The sequence below is a fragment of the Podarcis raffonei genome, chromosome 10 (assembly GCF_027172205.1).
Source record: "Podarcis raffonei isolate rPodRaf1 chromosome 10, rPodRaf1.pri, whole genome shotgun sequence".
Lineage (NCBI taxonomy): Eukaryota > Metazoa > Chordata > Lepidosauria > Squamata > Lacertidae > Podarcis > Podarcis raffonei.
Genome location: NC_070611.1, coordinates 21,194,793 through 21,212,693, shown reverse-complemented (window position 1 = coordinate 21,212,693; position 17,901 = coordinate 21,194,793). Strand labels below are relative to the sequence as shown.

The 17,901-nt window shown below is 45.6% G+C and overlaps 1 protein-coding gene across 1 annotated transcript in view; it reads right to left on the bottom strand.

Moving 5' to 3' along the window:
• Positions 1–6,051: 6,051 nt before the first annotated feature.
• FAM3C (FAM3 metabolism regulating signaling molecule C) overlaps positions 6,052–17,901 on the bottom strand; it is a 34,659-nt gene continuing 22,809 nt past the window's right edge. Inside the window, exons 5-10 of the mRNA XM_053405119.1 lie at positions 17,550–17,673; positions 12,543–12,601; positions 10,493–10,543; positions 9,005–9,089; positions 7,558–7,684; positions 6,052–6,457 (exon numbers count right to left, since the gene is read on the bottom strand). Of these exons, the coding sequence (XP_053261094.1) occupies positions 6,368–6,457; positions 7,558–7,684; positions 9,005–9,089; positions 10,493–10,543; positions 12,543–12,601; positions 17,550–17,673 (536 nt within the window). The 3' untranslated portion in view covers positions 6,052–6,367. The remainder of the gene's footprint in view (positions 6,458–7,557; positions 7,685–9,004; positions 9,090–10,492; positions 10,544–12,542; positions 12,602–17,549; positions 17,674–17,901) is intronic.

Sequence of the window (17,901 nt, the reverse complement as noted above, 5' to 3'; positions counted from 1 at the left end):
TGGCATTGGAGCCCCATCCAATAAAATGGTTAATCTACATTTAGTCATATACTGTACTTGACGTAAGGAAAAAATGGGCTTTGCAAACTTAAGAACTTGCTTGCAAATTTTGGGCAATGTTGGCTATTCAGTGAACATGCATCCTGATTTGTTTGCACAGAGGTTGGATGGCATTGCGTCGCAGCAAGCATTGTCCCATACTTTCTATCGATTGCCTTTTCCTGTCCCTTTCCTTACTGCAAAAAGTTTGTTCTATTGGGGGAATGGCTTTTGTTGCAGCAAACCTTCCAATCAGCTATAATGGCACAGCCTGAATTTGCCAGTTTGTGTTAGAATCCCCCTCCAAATAGCAACAGTTTGGAATTGCCTCAAGTCCTGTTGAGATTGCACTGTTAATACGTTTGCTTAAATTACGCTTTCTGAAATTTTATAAGATAACACTGGACCAACCTTTAATGGCCTCAATTTTGACACAACTCTTAAAACAGAGGCTCTAGGAAAGGTAAGAGAGAGGAACACAAAATTATCCTTTTGATTTAGTTTTTCAGGTGTTTGCTGATGTGCCTTTGGTCTTACGGGAAGAAATGTCTTAGAATCATAGAATTGTAGAGTTGGAAGGGACCACAAGGGTCATCTAGTCCAACCCCCTGCAATACAGGAATATTTTGCCCAACGTGGGGCTATAGAACCCACAACCCTAAGATTAAGAGTCTCTTGCTCTGCCATCTGAGCTACTAAGGCAGATCAACTCTTTTAATCTGGGTCTCCAACCTACTGATTCTAAATTACCTTGGCTCTTTTAGCTTATCCAATATGGATGACTTGAGGCTGTGATCCCATTTACTTGGAAGTAAGGCCCATTCTGATTTGTTGTTGTTTAGTCGTTTAGTTGTGTCCGACTCTTCGTGACCCCATGGACCAGAGCACGCCAGGCACTCCTGTCTTCCACTGCCTCCCGCAGTTTGGTCAAACTCATGCTGGTAGCTTCGAGAACATTGTCCAACCATCTCGTCCTCTGTCGTCCCCATCTCCTTGTGCCCTCCATCTTTCCCAGCATCAGGGTCTTTTCCAGGGAGTCTTCTCTTCTTATGAGGTGGCCAAAGTATTGGAGCCTCAGCTTCACGATCTGTCCTTCCAGTGAGCACTCAGGGCTGATTTCCTTCAGAATGGAGAGGTTTGATCTTCTTGCAGTCCATGGGACTCTCAAGAGTCTCCTCCAGCACCATAATTCAAAAGCATCCATTCTGATTAGTCATGGGTAAAGTTGTGCTGTGAAAAAAGGCAAGTCAAGGTGTTCCTGCTTTGTGAATGGTGCCATTGTTTCTAAGGACATTGTCCAACTGGAGCATGTCTTGCCAATCAGAAGGTCGGCGATTTGAATCCGTGCAACGGGGAGCATGTCTACAGGAGGGTTGACCTGGTGAGGGATCTAGAAACCGAGTTCTGTGTGCAATGCGTTGGGTAAAGAGTTGGGTATGTTTTGCTTGAAGGAGTGATGATTAAGTTCACGCCTTCAAATATCTGAAGGGAGACAGAACAGGCTTCTTCTCCACTGTTCCAAAGGATGGGACTAGGACCAGCAGTGAGATTGCAGGGAAGGAGATTTCGGCTAAAGTTTTTAAGGGAAGCCTTTCTTAAGAGCCATTCAATAGCAGAATATGCAGTCTCAGACAGTTGTGGGCTGTCCATTGCTGGAGGCATTCAGGCAGAGGTTCAAGCAAAGGTTTATGCTGTTGTTTGATCCTGCACTGCAGATCTTGCCTGGACCAGATAACCTCTATGTATCATAGAATCACCACCATTGAACCACAGTAGGTCAATCTGAATTGAATTCAGTGAGATGGCATGGGACTTTTCTCTAAGAACAGCAGAAAATCTGACTGTATAGGTCTGTTGTGCATGCTTTCCTGGATCATGACTTCTGGTTGTTATGGGGAGAGATGCGTGAGGGGAAAGTGATTCTCAGGTGGTGAACTTTTTGGCTCTGCAGATTCTTACTGGATCAAACTTCACAGGTGGACGGGGCTGCCCACCCGTCAACACACGACCTCACATTGATGTCAGGTAGCTGGGTGCTTTGAAGTCCCAAAGTTAGGACTTCAAAGCACCGTGCAGGATTTGCAAAAGAGCTTTGCATGGTGTTTTCAAGCTCCTCGAACGACACCTTTACCCGTTAGCCGATGGGCGGCAGTTCCAAAACCTACTGCCTGAATACATCAGCTACTACGGGAGTAAGTGCCACCTAGGAAACCAGTTTGCCAATGCAGTCGGCTTGCTCTAAGGCTCATAATGGTGCATTGAAAGCCACATCTCTACCTGCTACAACCTGATGTCACATATGTTGGGGGGGCAAGTGAGTGTGGATCGAGGAAGACAATCTTGCACTCCAAATTTGAATCCCTTGGGCCAAGTTTGGCCAGCAGGCTGGAACTTCTCCACCCTGCTTTAATGGCTAGTGGCCCCCTTCCATCTTCCATAGCTGGCAGCTGACTGCCCTGTTTGGTATTATACATTGGCCTGTTTTGCTGGATCATGGGCGGTTTTGTGGAAACATCTCATTGATTTGAATGGACTTATTTGCATCTGGTTATAATCTCTCAACTGGTTATCTTATATGCCGGCTTAGCCACTAGGCTTGGCTCATATATCTACTTAACAGCCCGAGCAGTGTTTTGTCAACATCAGCACTATTGACGGGAAGAAATGCTGGCGGAATCGGGCAAGCCTCGAGTTTCAGCTCAAAAGCCGAATTTTTATTAGCTCTTGCAGATCTTGCTTTGCAGCCACTGTGTGGTACATAAAACCCTAAATGCTATGCACATGTGGGTTGGCTTCCTGGAACTGCTGGAATACATATGCACATGAAACCCACTACTTAACCCAGCTCATTCCTATGCTTGCTTGTTCCGATCCTATCGAGTTTAGTGGTTTTGACTCCCAGCTAGCCATGCACAGGGGTGGCAGCCTCAAGTGTCTTTCGGGACTGATTATACTTCCGCAAAAATGAAGGGTGATGTCATGGTAATTATTATGTAAATGGAAGCTTTGAAGGAAAGCATCTGTGCTTAAATGTCTTGTATTTTTGATATGACTAAAAGTTTATATAGTGCATGTATTTAAGTTATGCGTGTTCGCATCCAGTGTTTTATTTAAGCCTGTTAAATTTCTAGAACTGAGAGAAGCTTTTGCTGGTATTTTGTGCATGGCTTCTCAGCAGCAAGTCTGAGATCCATGAGACTTCTTCCCATGCAAATGTGTGTAGAACTGGCAGTGTGGTTATAGGGTTGGATCCAGAACTAATCATGCTTAGACTGAAATCGGTGGGAACTTAGTCACAAGCAACTTCGATCCCATTGATTCCAGTGGTTTCTGCCTGAAGTATGGTTAGATCTGGATTCTACCCCTTTGTCTTTGATGGCGACAAGCTTAATCTTCCCCATTTGGTAAGGCGGTTTTTAGATCTTTTATAACTCATCACATGGGTTTGAGAGCAGAGATGCAGGCAGCTCACGTGGCATCTGCACAGACAGAGACTCAACGGGAGAATGAGTAAGATTATTGCAGGTGGAGCAACTGAACGGGGTAGCCAAGCAACTTCCATCTAATATGCTTAATTTTTTAAGGTGCTGTATTTCATTGCTTTATACTTAAAACATGACCATGTTCTTTCACCTTTGTTAACTGAATAAAGTTATTTATTGTTACATATGCATCACTCTTGAAGTCCAAGCCTTAGGCAGGGCCATCTGCAAGGGGACGCCTATACATATATGCTTTCCCTACACTGAAACCCTAGTTGGTTCCAGAACGCAGGGAGGTTTTGTGGCACTGAAAAACCTATGCTCAGAAGGATTTCCCTGGCAGATGTCCACGGCTAGCATGCTTTGCACAATGTATGCATGAAGCAGCTCCAGTGTGGCTTTCATGCTTCCTGATCCCAGGGATCGACATCCAAGAGCTTGCAAGCATCAAACTCCCTTTTCAAAGAGATTGTGTGGATTCTCAGCAGAGCTGCAGCCAATCAGGACTTCCTGCTTTTAGTGTAGGGGGATTGATGCCTGGGTTTGTTGCGTTTGTGCTTCACCTTTCTAAGGCAGGCTTTCAGCATCTTTGTACACCAAGTAAAAACATGGGCTTCTGGTGGAGCCCATAAAACTTTTGGTCGTGGGTTTTAAAAACTTTATTTGATGAAAAAATATAATACTCGGAAATGTGGTTTTATTTCTTCTGAACATGAACAACAAATCTGCATGGTATTTACAAATAATTGCCTTGACTGTTGAGGGTGCATTTTATTGCTAGACTACAGTAAATTGCTAAGAAGAAGGGAGAAAAAACATGGTATGAACAGGTTAAAACAGTAAAGCAGCTCAGATTCCAGTCACCAGCTCTTGGTTTGGAAAGTTGGGTGGCTCTTCTGAACTATTTTAAGCCATAATTATCAGTATTGCTTTAATATCTTTAGTGCAAACAATATTTGATTAGTCCAACTGCAACTCTCAGTAACCAAGTCAACTGCTTGGTTTTAAAATGCTCCTACTGTCGGGGCGGGGAAGGTTGGCTAACCCTATCTGCCAACACAGCGCAGACTTGACAAGACTGTACACAGAAATATAACTTGATCCCCTACAGCAAACACACCATCAAAATTATTTTACACTTTGATGAGGTCTCTAAGACCAGTGGGGGGGACGGGACGGTAGTTGTAGCTGAATTACATCTGAAGGGCTGCAGGTTCACTGCCTCTGAGTTGTGTACAAGTCTAAAAAACCCCCACCCAAATTGGAACCCCAGTGGAGGACTGCAGAAATTAGCACCACTGCAGCTCCCCCCCACTACAAAGCAGAACCCAAATGGCCTGAGTCACTTATAGGAACACTGGGCCCACAATTCTCACCAAGTACCAGCAAGTTGTGGAAGAAGCTTGTCTTTCTGCTTCCTGGAGGTGCTTTTTTTTGGGGGGGGGGACAAACAGTCTGTGGATTCCAGCGATTGCCAGAGGTGTGCACTGTGCATGTAGAGCCCTTTAGAGCCTAGTAGCAAAAAATGTGGCACATGGATTTTCCAAACCATCAGTACCGATAGGATGCACACACCTGCCAGGGGGTGATGAAATGACCATAAACGAACATCAAATATCCTTAAAGATGTGGTCTGCCCTTTTAAACCCTATCGTTAAAACAGGATATTCAATTGGCAACATTTTCAGTCCTATAATATAGATGTGCTCCGTAAGAGTTCCCTTCCCCAAAATATTCAACCCCTTTCCTCAATTTTTTACTTGTAGGATAGGTAGCAAAACCGCCCAGATTAGCTGATGCGTGCGGAGTTTAATTCCTAATAGAAATTAAGTCTACTTTTTAACATGCAACTGCTTGCTTCCAGAATAACACTAACTGCCAACGGTGGGTTTCTCTCCAATACTATCTAAAGCAATTGGCGCGGTTGGTGGTTTATAGAACTTTAAAAGATGTCTAGCTGAACACACACAGACACAAAGCAACTACATTATCCTGCTCTATTAGCAGTATGTTTTGCTAACCAGAAGCATGGGCCACAGATAATCTAACAATAGCAACGAACGCAATGATATAACATTGGTTTTCATTTTAAAAGGGTTTAATTGTGCTTCTTATAGCAGCCTACAATTTTGTATTCAACACTCAACCTTCACCTATCTGAAGGTCTGAAAAGGAGGAGGGATCACAGAAGAATGCTGCTTTCAAAGAGGCAGAGCATAAATATAAGTTCGCATTTTTGGCTAAGGTTGGCATATCCCACCAGATATGCACTTGCAGCCAACGTCACCATTGTTTGAGCAAACTACAACATAGCTCAGGATCAGTTCAGTTATTTATTGGGTACATTTAATGGCCTATGCTGGTAGTTCTAAAAGAGATTTACCATAAAATAACCTGAACATTGTGCTTTGGGGGGGGGGGAGTAAAAGGATAGGAGGCAGATGCTTAGAAAGAGTAATTTCCTTGACCTGGGCCTATGTACACATTTACACCAAAAGAAGGATCTCCATTTTGACAATAAATAAATCGGATTTTTGAAAATGTCAACGCCCATGCACATTCTAAGGTGGAAACATGCTTGGAGAGTATTTACATGGGGCACAATCTGGCCGGATAAATCCCTGCACAAGCCCCATTTAAAAATGAATTGCGCGATTCACCATGCTCATTTGCTCAGCTCCCATTCATTTTTATGGGCCTTGAGCGAGATACTAGCCTGGATGGGATGTGCCCATACATAGTAATTCTTCTTCCTCCATACAGAGTATTCTCTACCCAACAGCAGCAGAAAGTGCATTTTCCCTCCAATGTCCTTTTGCACTGTAAATGTCCATTTAACGATGCCTTCAGTCCAGCTTCTGTGGAATGCAGCCTTCCATCTCCACGACCTCTGGCCATCCTTCATACTTGTTTGTGTCTTTGTTGTTCTTAATATGCTGCAAAGGGGGTGGGGTGGGGACAATTGCAACAGTCAAAATACTAAAGCGATAATTGGCTTTCAGCAAGGACCCCACACATTTACGAAATAAAAACTTTTTTACATTGTCTCCTTTCATCTACTGTGATCTTGCAAATATACACATAACCACGTATGTCACAACTGGTATAATAAGGCTTACTCTACTTCCTGTAGAATAGCCCCAACGTGTTTGGAAGTGAGCTATTAAAACGGTAAGACACCTAGTTAAGCTATCCTTGGTCAAAGGTTAAACACTTATTTTTTAAATCTATATTCTAGCCTTCCATTTTGTTTTTTAAAAAATGATAAGGAAGCCATCATGGAGAAAACACTTTAACTTGCTGGTGTGCCTGAAACATGAAAGGTAGAGGCTTTTGGAAACTTGTGTGTAACAGAACTGAACTAAACGTTCCAATTGCACCAATGAAAGGGAAAATTCAAATCAATGCAGATATTATAACAGCAGTTCCAAGTTTGCATACATTTCTACAGCTCTGCAATAGAGAAGAGGAGGAATGTGCTCTGAGGCTAACTTTCAGAGCCCGTTAAAAGCAATGCAGATATGATCTAGGAAATGCAAAAACCGTGAGCATTATCTGAGATGTTCGCGTATCTGTTACAGAAACGGCAAGTTCCAACTTCCCTCGCAGGGTGAACAGTGGAAATTCAATGTGCTTTCGGATTACGGCAAAAGGTATTACTGAGACTTCTTGCAGCAGAGTAAGGTGTTTAAAATGCTGGGATGGCAGAACAGGAGAGAGCATTTCATTCTGCAGGTGGAAACCACTCAATGTTTCCCTATATTAAACACTTCCTGCAAACAGAAAGCCTGCAAAGTTAAAACTTTTCTCTCTTAAAGTGCTGGATTTCTAGTTACAGGAAGGTTGGTTGGTTGAATGTTTTTAATGCAGAAACATTAAAATGGGCATCCTCTGTCTGCAGTCTGAAGCAGTGCAGTCCTTCATATCATCTCAGGATTCTACAAGCACATTCATTCTGCTGCCTGTGGAGGCCAAGGTACGTCAGCTGAGTCTTGGACTCCACATGGCGCTTCCAAACGTTAACCTGGGAACAAACCTGTTCAAATGGGCTTTTAGTCTTGATTCCTTTCCCGCCACAGAAGACCCAGTTGTCTCTGAAGCCAAGGTTCGTGATGGATGTGCTTCCTAGTTCAGATATTAGTTTCCGCGATTCTTCGTTAAGCCTTGGAAAAGATTCAAAAGGGTTAATATCAAATGAACTGATAAGGTCCTGGCTGTATTAACCATGGGTTGCCAATGGGTTGGCTTCTGAGCGTGCAACTTTCATCTGCCACAACCAGCATGACCAGATGTCAGCGATGATGACAGCAGCAACCTCGGCGGGGGGGGGGGGAGGTCACACTGGCTGTCTGCGATCTACGCAACTGATTCAAATAACCATTCTGATTCATGTGCCATTCAAGTTGTGTTTACTTGGGCAAAACGGTACAATTAAAGTCCAGTGATGCCTTCACTTTGATACAGATGGATGCTATTGGATGCCAATGCTTTAAGATAAACTTCCATGGCCACTGAAGAAAAATATGTATTTCATCTACCGTATATACTCGAGTATAAGCTGACTTTTTCAGCACATTTTTTATGCTGAAAAAGCCCCCCTCGGCTTATAGTCGAGAGAGGGTCCTTTCGGGCTGCTCCTTCCTCCTCCGCTGCCGCCACCACCAGGTTTGTGGTGTGGTGAACCGGCTTATACTCGAGTCAATAAGTTTTCCCAGTTTTTTGTGGTAGAATTAGTTAGGTGCCTCGGCTTATATTCGGGTCAGCTTATACTCGAGTATATACGGTAATTACCCTAGCCTCTCTTGGGCCACTACCCCTTCTCCTTGCTCCCAGCTGTAAACTCCAGAGGCATGACCTATTCAAGGGCAATTGCATTCAAGTTCTCAGGGATTTCCCTAGTCATTTTGCTTGCTTATATAGCTAGATCAGGCCACAGACCTAATTAGATCCACAAGGTCATTTTCTCAAAACCACAACTACCAGCCTCACACCTGACACTGGAGAACAGTATACATCAGGAGGTTTAGTTCGGTCAGAATCGAATGTTAATGCTAAATACGTTACTGGTAAATGAGCCACCATAGCATGAAAATTTGGGTGCCGGGCTTTTCAGACTTGTCTATAGAATCACAGAACTGTAGAGCTGGAAGGGACCATAAGGGTCATCTAGTCCAACCCCCTGCAGTACATGAATTTGCATTGGTTGCAAAATGTGGTTATTATTTTTTCTGCTCTCCTACCCCACTACCTTGATCTCCATGCTTTGGCAAAGTCTATCCTCTCCTCCCCACAAAAGCTTAGGCTCAGCCGCCTCCTACAGACTAGGGAAATGGCCTTAGGAGTGTCAAACATTCAGAGAAATGGTGTCCTCCACTGCTACTACAGCAACTGACAAGACATTGCTGCCTTAGTCCTTATCCATATGACTGATTCCCTAAGTGTAAACAACCCTCTTTTTTTGGGTGGTCTTAGCATCTGCTTACTTAGTTGCGCCATCATCGTAGGTTGCCATTAATACGATTGTTCCATCTTTAATGGTCTTCAGAAAGTCAATAAGCGGGGCGACATCTAAACGAAACAGAAGTTTAGCACAACACAGTCACAATCGCATGCAGTGCTAAAATTCCTACATGGGACTTCCTTTCAAAGAAGTTATGAGATGGAAAATAGCAATGTTGCTGGGATTAAGAGCCCAAACTGGTTTACATTTAAGAATTACCTCTGAATGTTCTTTGCTAAATTTCGATGCCAAGTGTTTGCAGACTGCTCAAAATTTCTATTCCTGGCTTTTCATAGTAGTGATAGGTGACATGCCTTGGTGTTTAGCATTTGATTGATACTGACAGCCAATATGCAATGGTATATGCTAATGTTTTTAACTTCCTGCAACCGGGGAATGCTATCCACATTTATTTGTCTACTATGGAACTCCTGCACACCGATTACAAAAATCCTACTGTAGCTACCATAGTGATGATGAACATGTAGCATCCAGATGTTGCTGGAACCCCATTGGCCCCAGCCAAAAGCAGAGAGGTGTAGTTCAACAACATCTGGAGGGACACAGGTTCCCCAGCTGTGATCTTCTGGGGGCACTTTCTAGGTACACACTCCATTACATGCATGGCTCTAGTTCTTTCCATTTCCCACTGTGAGCTGAGAGTACACCCGTAACACACCCAGCCTTTTGCTGTGTGGATTTCAGAAGCATGGTTGTTGTTGTTGTTTTGTTGTTGTTTTTGGACCATTTATATACCTCTCGTAGTTAAACAAAACTCTTAAGCGGTTTACAACATAGGTTAAGACATCTCAAATAAACAGCAAATGATACCAAAACAAAAAGGAGACAATTTCAACGTTCTATAAAACTTAACTAAATAGAGCATCCTCGTCAGTATCAAAATCAACACTGCCACATAAAAATCAGCTGCGAAAAAAATGCAAGGAAAATCCATTGTAAAGGACTAAATCCAAGCATCCTCTAAAAATCAGGAAGCAAAATAATTCAAAATGAAAATGAGCTAAAAAGTATAAATTTCACATTTTAACAAACAAACCTGATACGCAATGAAGCAAAAGAAAATCAACTCATTCTTCCCCACCACCGTACATCAATCAATCAATCAATCAATCATGCCATTAAATGAATCAATCCAATTAAATGCCCAGCTCCCTATTCAGCAATCTGCACAAGCTAAAAATGCAGAGACCATTCAGTTTCGCTCACACACCTGCCAGCATATAACATATTTGATAGCTGATGGGAGATTTTATATTTCAAGTCTGCAAACAACCTAGCAATATGCCAATAAGTTTCAAATGTCTAGAATCTGAGATTATTATTCTTATTAAATCAAAATGCAATTTTCAATTCAAAGTTCTTCTTTCAACATCTGAGCAGGAAAACTCGCTTAACTACTTTCATTTTATACTGATTTTTTAATATAAGAAGCAAGTATTCCAGCACTTACCTCCACCCCACATGTCAAAGAATTTTGTATCCACCATGCTACCTGTTTTGCCTAGAAAAGGATTAATAAGTAAGTTAAACGTAATAGCACGTTCGAAAACCACTACAGATAAAGTGAACAGATTTTGCTCACATGGAAGCTGCAAACAGCCCCTTCAAAAGGCACTGCACTGTTGTGCTTATAACAAAGCAATGTGGGCTTCTAACACAGCTGCCAACCAGCGACAGGATCTGGCTAAGTGTACAGGATGCCTCCATCTTTGGCCATTGCTTGACTTTAGCCATCACCAGCAGAGGCCACGAGCGATTTCCACATTTTTAAAGCTAGTGATTATCAGAATGTTAAAAGCCATTACACAAAACTTTGGCTAAGCTTTCGCCTAATGTCCTCCCCACTGAAATTGTCCTCCAAATTAGTTGTTTTTTCTTTAAAAAATGCACCGCATTTTTCGCTCTATAGGACACACCGGACCATAGGAGGGGGAGAACGGGGGGGGGGGGGAATTCTCCCCCTCTCTGCTCAGCACCCCTTCAGCGAAGCAGCAGGAGAAACGGAGCCCCTTCCATTTCTCCTCCCGCTTCGCTGAAGGGGCGCTGCGCAGAGAGGGAAAACTGTGCAGCGCCTCTCCAGCGAAGCGAAGCCTGGAGAGCAAGAGGGATCGGTGTGCACCGACCCCTCTCGCTCTCCAGGCTTCAGCGGCTATCCGCAAGCCTATGGAGCGCAGCGGGAACTCCTGCTGCGCTCCGAAGACTTGCGGATAGCTGCCTGAAGCCCCCGGAGCGCAGCGGTAGTTTGCGCTGCACTCCGGTGGCTTCAGCGAAAGCAACGCGAAGCCTCCGGAGCGCGGGGGGAGCTCTCCCTCTGCGCTTTGGAGGCTTCGCGTTGCTACCGCTAAAGCCAAGGAGCCTGCATTCGCTCCATAGGATGCACACACATTTCCCCTTAATTTTTGGAGGGGAAAAAGTGCGTCCTATAGAGCGAAAAATACGGTAATACTGACAGATGCAAGTTGCCATTTTGTAAAGATTTTTAATAAAGTTATTGGGGTGGTCTGCTTACAACAGGGATGCAGTGCTGGATTTAATCACAGTGTACACACAAAGATTAGATTATGTTTGGGCACAGAAATGTGAACTCCTATTGGCCAACAATTTCATTAGCAAACCAAAATCACCATGTAAACTACGAAAAACCACAATCAGAACTGTTTTAGAGTTTCATGAAGGTTTTAAGAAGTAGGTACTTAGCAGGAATACCCCCAAAACTCTGCCCATTTGGGGCTGGACTGCTAGAGGACAACATCCTAGGAAGCAACGGGCAACAGTTCAGCTCAGAGTCACCCAAGTTATTACGGTTTTTGCAAAGGGTGATGGCAGCAACCACTTTCTGGAATTATTTCTAATGACTTCAGCAAGTACAAAAAGGCAAGAGCATGCTAGGATCCAATCAATTTTTTATAAGTTTTACTGTGATTTTGTTTCGGTGCTGTCGGCTACCACAAAGGGAGGAGCGGATAAAACCTTTCAGTTAACACAGCGAGAACCAGTGCCAGCCAGACCTTGTATTTTTCTTCTCAAGGAAACAGTCAATACATATACACTCTTTTTCCAAGTGTAGATCTGTATGTTGGCAAAATGGTGCCATCCACACACAAAGAAGGGAGGTTATCAGTAGCATTGGTGGAAGCCGAAGGTTTGCAGGTAACCAGATGAAGAGAACCCTCCCCTGAAAAATGACTGGGCGTGTTCTGTGGGGAAAGCAGGGGAGGGAATGATGGTGGGGGAGTGGAATGGAATTATTCTGGAAGGACCCTGAACAGGACCACTCTATGCTGCAACATTTAGTTGCAGGTCACGCTAGCCACTTTTGAAAGTTACCACTGACTGTTCACTTGCAGCTAGATCCAGTCATTCCAAATGTGAAATTTGCCTTCTATTATGATTAATTCTCCATGCCAACATTCAGGCTTCCTTACTACTTGCCTGGAAATAGTTGTAACGTTAATATAAGAATGCTGATACGGTTTAAAAACCCCAAACCCGTCACTTACCATTGACCAGAGCTATATTAATCCCTCTTCCAACGTTGTTTTTAACTCCACTCATCAACCTGAAACAAAAACCGCAGAGAAAGGGAATTATGACAAGCTTTCCCCCTCTCCAACCCCCCGCTGCCAACTGGAGGTTGTGGAGAGTATAGTATACTTTCTAACGACATCCTGTAAGAAATGTGAACTTCTCCCCTCTGGGCTAAATGAAATTTGCACACCTTACAGCTACAAGAAGTGTTGGCTTTTTTTTCCATCATCACTTTAAATTATTACAGATGGCAGACAGCATAACAAATTGGACTGTGCATCTGATTTAACATGCCAGAGGAGTCCACCCAGGGTCTACTTTGAAAAGCTACAATTCAGGGAGACCAGTTATTCCAGTGCCAGCCATGAGACTCATCTAGCCAATCTCAAAACATACAGCTTTAACTAACACACGTTCTTCAAGTTAAGCAAATCTGACTAATTAACCCAACCCATGTCCCATTTCTGGGAAAAGAGAACCTCCTATTATTATAAGAAGAAGAACATGCACTATCTTAATCAACTTCCTGTTAAACAACAGGTCCATCTACAGAGCAGCTTTTCTGGCACTATCTTACAGAGCATAGAAACTGAAACAAGAGCAGGGCTATAGAAGAGTAAATACTCTCGATATGGCCTTTGCTGGGTTATGGTTGGGGTTCAGCACACAGTCTGCACCCTAATATGCAGCACGATGTCCTTTATGGACCATCAGATTGTCTCGGCAGAACAGCATTTGTGAGCCAAGCATTTTATTTCATTTTTAATATACAGGTGTTGGGTTTTTTTTTTTTTTTTACCAATTCTGTCGTGAGTTAGCTACTGTGATGCATAGGATTCACCACAAGGGGGTAGCAACGCATCACTTTAGGTTTCTTGCTGAAGTGTTGGTAGAAAGTAAGCTGGACAGGAAGACGGAGAAGTATTTCAAGGTCTAAAATTCCATTCAGAGTGTACGATTAACACAGCGTTTGTCAAACGTGGGTCCCCAGCTGTTGCCGGACTACAACTCCCATCATCCATAGCTAGCAGGTCCAAGCGGTCATGGATGATGGGAGTTGTAGTCCCAACAACAGCTGGGGACCCAAGTTTGAGAAACAATGGATTAACATTTCAACAGAGGATGACTTGGGTAAGGCTGTGTGCACCAGGTGTGCTGACTGTGTGACACAGGTGAACTTGGGGATGCCCAGTTAAGAGCCAGATCTGAAAGCAGCCCCCAAGCTGCAAGCCCTGCTCAGCACGGCCTGAATGCCACCTTAACTTATGAAGCAATGGAGGAAGCATTTAAAGGAGGATATCAACCTCATCAGATACATCAAGAAACACTTCCTCTCCTGCTTCGTAAGTCCCTCAGATGTCACCTGAGCTTCCAGATCACAACTCTGGCCTTTGGATACGTAATCTAATCTTGCAGTGAAATAAATCAATCCGGAAGCTTTGGAGCCAGCTGACTGGTTGGGGTGAAAGGGCAAAGGAGCAAGGAGGCCAAACAATGGCTCCAGAAGTTTCGAGAGAAATAGTGACTGAAAGAAGAAAACTCTTAATATGAACATGCACAAGAAGGCAAGACCAATTTGTTCTTTCCAGTAACTCTCAAAGTTGAAAGAGGAAAGCACATGACCAGGGACTCCGGAGAAGCTGGGCCAGAAATACCCCCCCCCCCGAAAAATATATCCAATTAAGATCCATTAAAAACAATGGGCCTAAGTTAGTCATGTTCATTAATATCAATCAGTCTACTCCGAGTAAGGCTAGCATTGGACTGGCAGGGCTGAGCCCTTTTGGGATGGTGGTGTATACAGCAGAACAGTAAGGAAACCATGCAAATATTTGGCATGGCTGTTAATCACTAGAACAAATCCATCCTTAAACCTTGACATTATCTCCAGCATTCCACAGTAAATTTGCATCCAGGATACAAAAACACAGGCGAGTATGGACAGCTTAGGTTTCATCCTGGTACATTATAAAGCCGAGTATGAGACTGACTAACAACACTAGGGAAAATGGTCTGTGCCGAGCAAAACAATCTGCAAAGATATATATGTGTGTGTGTGTGTGTTAATGTGCTGGATACTAATCTTACATAAATGGACTTCAAGTTTTGTATACTTAAGTGGGGGTGGGTGGGGAAAGTTCTGCTACTGACTCTGATGATGAGTTGAAGCCACACGGAGGAAAGCGGCTGCCCCATGGTCACAAATGCTTCTAATCTTACAATGCCATTTTAATCACAGTGAAAAGTGACAATAGTGTATCCAACCGTGTCACTCTGCTGATAGTTAAGGAAGGCTTCTGTCAGTGGAAAGGGGCAGGAAGCTATTTCTGGCAATTCCTTCTTCCCCCAAGTCCTCCCAGGTCTCTCTTAAACCTCTAGAGGGGTGGGAGGACCCTCTAAAAGGACCCCAGGACAGTTAATTCCAGTCAAAGGTGACTATGGGGTGCGGTGCTCATCTTGTTTTCAGGCCAAGGGAGCCGGCATTTGTCCACAGACAGCTTTCCGGGTCATGTGGTCAGCATGACTAAACCGCTTCTAGTGCAACAGGACACTGTGATGGAAGTCAGAGCGTATGGAAACGCCATTTACATTCCCACCACAGTGGTACCTATTTATCTACTTGCACTTGCATGCTTTCGAACTGTTAGGTTGGCAGGAGCTGGGACAGAACAACGGGAGCTCACCCCGTTATAGGGATTCGAACCGCCGACCTTCTGATCGGCGGGTCCAAGAGGCTCAGTGGTTTAGACCACAACGCCACCCGCGCCCCTGGAAGGACCCTCTAGACTAGAGCATGTTGAGAGGAGATGCAGGAAGAAATGCCCAAATCTGCACCCTTCTCCATTCTGCCAACCAAGACCTGACTGCCAAGTCTAGGTAAAACCCTTTGCAATTAAAAGAGTAGCCTCCAGCTTGACGTCTTATGACGTTATCTTAACAGAGTGCAGTTATGTGAAGCATGTGGAACATACATGCATTGACGTTCATAACCGCAAGATACCCATAAATGTTGTTCCCACTTTCCGCGCTGCCGGTTTGGCACGTCAACACAAAACTGGAAGAATGGATGTGGTTGCTTAAAAACAAAGAAAGACAGGCTTCATCACCAGCTCTTCCCATTTTTCCTAGACTGGATCAGATATTGTTTATTAAGAAATCTTATATCCTGCCAATCCAATGTAAAACAGCAGCCAAGGCACTTAATTACATAAAAAAATCCAGCACTGAAACAATTTTTGCACCACCAAAAGTATAAAAGAAAAAAGACAAAGGCAGCCAGCATTAAAAGTTGAACTAATGAAAGCTGCCCCACCTCCTCCTGCATTTGTAATTTAAACTACAGTGGTGCCCCGCAAGACGAATGCCTCGCAAGACGAAGAACTCGCTAGACGAAAGGGTTTTTCGGTTTTGCGTTGCTTCGCTAGACAAATTTCCCTAGGGGCTTGCTTCGCAAGACGAAAACGTCTTGTGCTTTTTTCTTAAAGCCGCTTGAAGAGGCGCAGCTGCGACGGACTGTGCTTCGCAAGAGCGCTCCAACCCGCCACACCATGCCGATGCCACGAGCGAGCGAGCCCAGGCCGCCGACGCGGGACGCCGCCGGGCGCGACAGGGGTGCCGGCCAGGGTACGCGCGGCGGACCCACGCCCAGCACTAACCCGCGCGGGCGAGAAGGGTGGGCAGCGGGCCGGCGATTGAGCGGGGCGCCCCACCGGGCGGTTGGAGCAAGGCGGCGCGTGCCGCCCGCCGCCGCCCCTGAGCAGCGCGGCCCGTCGGCGGTCGGGGGCCCGCCACCCTCCTTCTCTCCGCGGAGGGCAGGGCGCGGGCGACCCCTCCGGCTGGCGGCGGTGTCCGTCCGTCGACGCGCTGGGAGCCCCTCCGGGCGCGCGCACGGGTGGCCGGCCGGGGGCCGCCCGGCAGGCAGCAGCGGGCGTCTGGGCCGGCGAGCAGGAAGAGGGGTGCGCCGTTGCTCGCGTCGCCGCCGGGTCTTTCTCCTCTGGCATCCCGTCACCGGGCAGACGGGCGCCGGACAGGGGGGAAGGCTTCGGCCGACGCGCGGCGGCGCCGCCACCCTCTCTCCCGTCTCGGCCGGGCGAGGCGCTCCGCTCGCTGCCCCTGCCGGCCCCCTCGGACCCATCTCCAGGCACGGGCCCATCCGCCATACGAGGCCCCCTCGGGCGTGCCGGCCGACTGGAGGGAAACTCCGGAGGCCTGCAGGGGGCAGGGCGGCGGAAGCGCGGGGGTCTCCCTCGACGCGTCCCTTCCACCGCGTGGGGCGCGCGGCGGCCGGCCAAGGCTGGGGCCGGCCGCGCGTCATCTCCCCGCGGTCGGGGGGTCGTGCAGTCCATGTTTCCCTCTGCCCAGGGTCCGGGTACCTGGCGCCCTCCGGGGCGGCGGTTCAAAGATTCGAGTGGCCTCGTCGCGCAGGGGACGAGGCCGGGGAAGCGGGGGCTCCGCCTTAGCCCCCCGTGCCCTGCGGTCGCGAGGCTCCCCACCGGCGGGGCCTCGGGCCGGGCCGAGCGCCCGGACGGTGAAACCCCCCCCAAAAAAGAACAAAAGAACACACACACACACACACACACACACACAAAGGCACAGCTGCGACGGACTGTGCTTCGCAAGACGAAAAACATCGCAAGACGAAAAGACTCACGGAACGAATTAATTTCGTCTTGCGAGGCACCACTGTATCAGAAAAGAAAGGAAAGTCTGCCTAAGCAAAATCAACTTGACTAGGTAGCAGAAATGGAATCGTGAGTGCGCCAACCTCCTATGGGCAATAGTGTTTGGTGATACACTATATATAGTTATAGCCTGCTGTAGAGATCTAGGCACAGGAACAATTGCAAGCACTCAGGGAATGTGCGTTTTGTTTCCAAACTAAATTAAAGACAATGTACATTTTCTATTCAAGACCAGGGTGCAAATTATCCAAAACTACCTTCCAAAAACCAACAGAAGAGAAATCAGGTGATACGTACACATTATCTTCTACGCAAATTTTAGGCCCAACGACGTTGGCTGCTCCGCTTGCCATTTTGAATGCAAAATGGTTCTCTGGACAAATTTTAGTCGTTCCACATTTATATCTCGGGGGTTTTGTAGCTTTGGAGAGAAAAAGAAATTCCATTAGCAGAAAAACAATATAACATCAGATGCTCTCTTCTCTTTCTTTCTAAAGACTATACAGCATGAACACCTTGATTTCAACAGGATGGTTTTTTTTAAAGAAAATCATCTGAAAAAGTGTTTTGTGAAGCCAAAAAAATTGCACACTTGTCTTGATGAATATTAACGGTTAAGAACTGGGAAATAAGAGCAGCATCCTTTACC